The sequence below is a fragment of the Meleagris gallopavo genome, chromosome 30 (assembly GCF_000146605.3).
Source record: "Meleagris gallopavo isolate NT-WF06-2002-E0010 breed Aviagen turkey brand Nicholas breeding stock chromosome 30, Turkey_5.1, whole genome shotgun sequence".
In the NCBI taxonomy this organism is placed as follows: Eukaryota; Metazoa; Chordata; class Aves; order Galliformes; family Phasianidae; genus Meleagris; species Meleagris gallopavo.
In genome coordinates this window covers 2,911,130-2,914,327 of record NC_015040.2, presented here as the reverse complement: position 1 = coordinate 2,914,327, position 3,198 = coordinate 2,911,130, and the positions used below count along the sequence as shown (strand labels likewise).

The following is a 3,198-nucleotide window of genomic DNA, read 5'->3' as shown; positions in this document are numbered from 1 at the left end:
CGCTGGTGCCGGTGGCCGTGAGCTCTCAGCGCCGTGCCGTCCCGCAGCCTGCCCCGAGCACACCCTGCAGGGCGCTGTCGTCTCCGCCACTGGTGCAGCGCTGCCCGGTGCCCGTGTCTACCTGGAGGGACGCCCGCCGGCACTGCTGGCACGCAGTGACACGCGTGGGGCATTTCGTGTGACTGGGCTGTGTGTGAACATCGGTGCAAACGTCAGCGCCCACCGTGATGGTTTTGCTCCAGGACTGGCACCTGTTGTGTCCAACGGCACCGGACTGTTGGTGGCACACATCGTGCTGCAGAAGTTGGGTGAGCACTGCGCCCCGTGGATGTGCCATGGAGGGATGAGGGGAGCAGGGAGGGCTTCACAGCTGCACCCTCCGGTCCTTCCCCTGCAGAGAAGCCCTACATGGTGCTGCACCCCACGCCCAAGGTGCGGGTGGCCGGGCAGGAGGTGACCTTCTGCTGCAAAGCTTCGGGGACACCCGTGCCCAAGAAGTACTACTGGTGAGTGGGTGTGGACAGAGGGGACAGGGAGGACCCGCTGCATCCCCACTCACTGCATCCTTTCCCTGCAGGTACCACAACGGGACACTGCTGGACAGGACAGCACACCGGTACAGCAGCCGCCTGGTGCTGCGGGCGCTGAGACCGGAGCAGGCAGGCACCTATCACTGCAAGGCCAGCTCCGAGGCCGGAGCCATCCGATCTGCACCGGCACAGCTCACCGTGCTGGGTGAGCGGGGATGGGGTCTACGTGGGGCAGGAGCACAGTGCTGGGGGCACAGGATCTCTATGGAATAGGGACCCTTAACCACTCTCTGCCCTCTCCTCCAGCCCAGGGCCAGCAGAGCTGCAAAGCAGCACCAGAGCCCAGCCTGGTTGAGCTGCCCGCTGAGTGCCATCAGGATTCCGGCGGGTCCCGCTACTACGATGTGGGGCACTGCCCATCCACGCCATGTGCTGGCAGCCCGGCTGATGGGCAGCGGTGTGGGGCGGGCGCACGGCGCTGCTGCGGGGTGCGGCGCATGGAGATGCGGGAGATCCGCTGCCGTGGGTCCGTCCTTCCCATCAAGGTGGTGGCCAAGTGTGGCTGCGGGCCCTGCGCACAGCCCCGCGTCCTGGTGCAGGGACGGGTGACTGCAGCCGACACCGGAGAGCCGCTGCGCTTCGGGCAGATCTTCCTGGGGAAGAAGAAGATCGGCTTCACCGGTTTCCAGGGCTCCTTCACCATCGAGGTGCCGCCCGACACGCAGCGCCTGGTGGCACGCTTCGTGGACCGGCAGCAGCGCCTGGTGGATGCCGTCAAAGTGCTGCCCTTCGACAGGCGCGGCGGCGCGGTCTACCAGGAGGTGAAGATGATGAGGAAGAAGGAGGCGGTGGAGCTGGATGCCGGGCAGATCAATGCCATCCCGCTGGGTGAGGCGAGAGGCCAGGAGCCCATTGCTGAGCTCGTCATCCCCGCCGGAGCCTTCCTCCGCCCCTCCGGGGAGGTCTTCAAGGGCACCGTCAAAGCCAGCGTCACCTTCCTGGATCCCAGGGACGTGGCCACGGCGCGCGCCGCCTCCAGCGACCTCAGCTTTGCCAATGCTGATGGGGAGATCGTGCCCCTGCGCACCTACGGCATGTTTGCCGTGGACTTTCGGGATGGGGACTCGGGCACGGCGCTGCAGACGGGGCCGGTGGAGGTGCGGATGGACGCGGGGCAGATCTGGATGGCGGAGCACCTGCAGAAGATGAAGCTGTGGTCCCTGAACCCTGAGACTGGGCTGTGGGAGGAGGAGGGCGTCCTCCGCCCGACCAAGGAGCGGCGTGGGAGGAGGGAGGAGCGGACCTTCCTCGTGGGGAACATGGAGATCCGCGAGAGGCGGCTCTTCAACCTGGACGTGCCAGAGGACCGCCGTTGTTTCGTCAAGGTCAGGGCCTACAGCAACGAGAAGTTCAACCCCTATGAGCAGCTGGAGGGGGTGGTCATCAGCCTCATCAACCTGGAGCCCCAGCCCGGCTTCCCTGCCAACCCACGGGCTTGGGGCCGCTTCGACAGCGTGGTCACCGGCCCCAACGGCGCCTGCCTGCCCGCCTTCTGCGACGCCCGCCGCCCCGATGCCTACACGGCGTACATCACAGCCACGCTGGGCGGCGAGGAGCTCGAGGCCGTGCCCTCCAGCCCCAAGCTCAACCCCAACGCCGTTGGAGTGTCTCAGCCCTACCTGAACAAGTTGGGCTACCGCCGGCTGGACCACGATGACCCCGACATCAAGAAGACGGCCTTCCAGGTCAACGTGGCCAAACCCGACCCCAACAACATCGATGAGACCAACGGGCCCATCTACCCCTACCGCAGCCTCAGGGAGTGCGAGGAGGCGCCGGTCAGCGCCAACCACTTCCGCTTCTACCGGGTGGAGGTGGACAAGTACGAATACAACGTGGTGCCCTTCAAGGAGAGCGACCTCACCTCCTGGACCGGCGACTACCTGTCCTGGTGGCCCAACCCTCAGGAGTTCCGCGCCTGCTTCATCAAAGTGCGCATCGAAGGGCCGCAGGAGTACATGGTGCGCTCGCGCAACGAGGGCGGCAGCCATCCCCGCACATTGGGGCAGCTCTACGGGCTGCGCGACGCCCGCAGCGTGCGGGATGCCATGCGGGTGGGCAGCTCGGGAGCCTGCCTGGAGTTCAAGTGCAGCGGGATGCTGTACGATCAGAGCCTGGTGGATCGCACCTTGGTGTCCGTCATCCCGCAGGGCAGCTGCCGCCGCACGGCCGTCAATGGGCTCCTGCGGGACTACCTGGCGCGGCACCCTCCGGTGGCCGACAATAACAACACGGCCGCCTTCACCATGCTGGCGCCGGTCGACCCGCTGGGGCACAACTACGGCATCTACACGGTGACGGACCAGAACCCGCGCCTGGCCAAAGAGATCGCCATCGGCCGCTGCTTTGATGGCACGTCGGATGGTTTCTCGCGGGAGATGAAGTCGGACGCGGGCACGGCCGTCACCTTCACCTGCCAGGAGCGGCCGGCGGGACGCGAGAGCTTCTTCCAGCGCCTGCTGACATCGCCGGCCGAAGCGCTGGATGAGATCCGGCGTGAGATGGGTGCCGGGGAGCTGCGCCGGGCTCCCCCCGAAGTGCTGGACTTCGCCTCCGGCGTGCGCGCCCTGAGCCCCGCGCCCACCCCCCGCAGCCCCGGCAGCCGGAG

The 3,198-nt window shown here is 67.0% G+C and overlaps 1 protein-coding gene across 1 annotated transcript in view; it reads left to right on the top strand.

The window, feature by feature from the left end:
* CILP2 (cartilage intermediate layer protein 2) overlaps positions 1-3,196 on the top strand; it is a gene marked incomplete at its 3' end in the record, with an annotated part of 6,333 nt that extends 3,137 nt beyond the window's left edge. Inside the window, exons 4-7 of the mRNA XM_019609964.2 lie at positions 18-308; positions 398-506; positions 578-735; positions 837-3,196. Coding sequence (XP_019465509.1) covers positions 18-308; positions 398-506; positions 578-735; positions 837-3,196 — 2,918 coding nt within the window. The remainder of the gene's footprint in view (positions 1-17; positions 309-397; positions 507-577; positions 736-836) is intronic.
* Between the last annotated feature and the right edge of the window lie 2 nt (positions 3,197-3,198).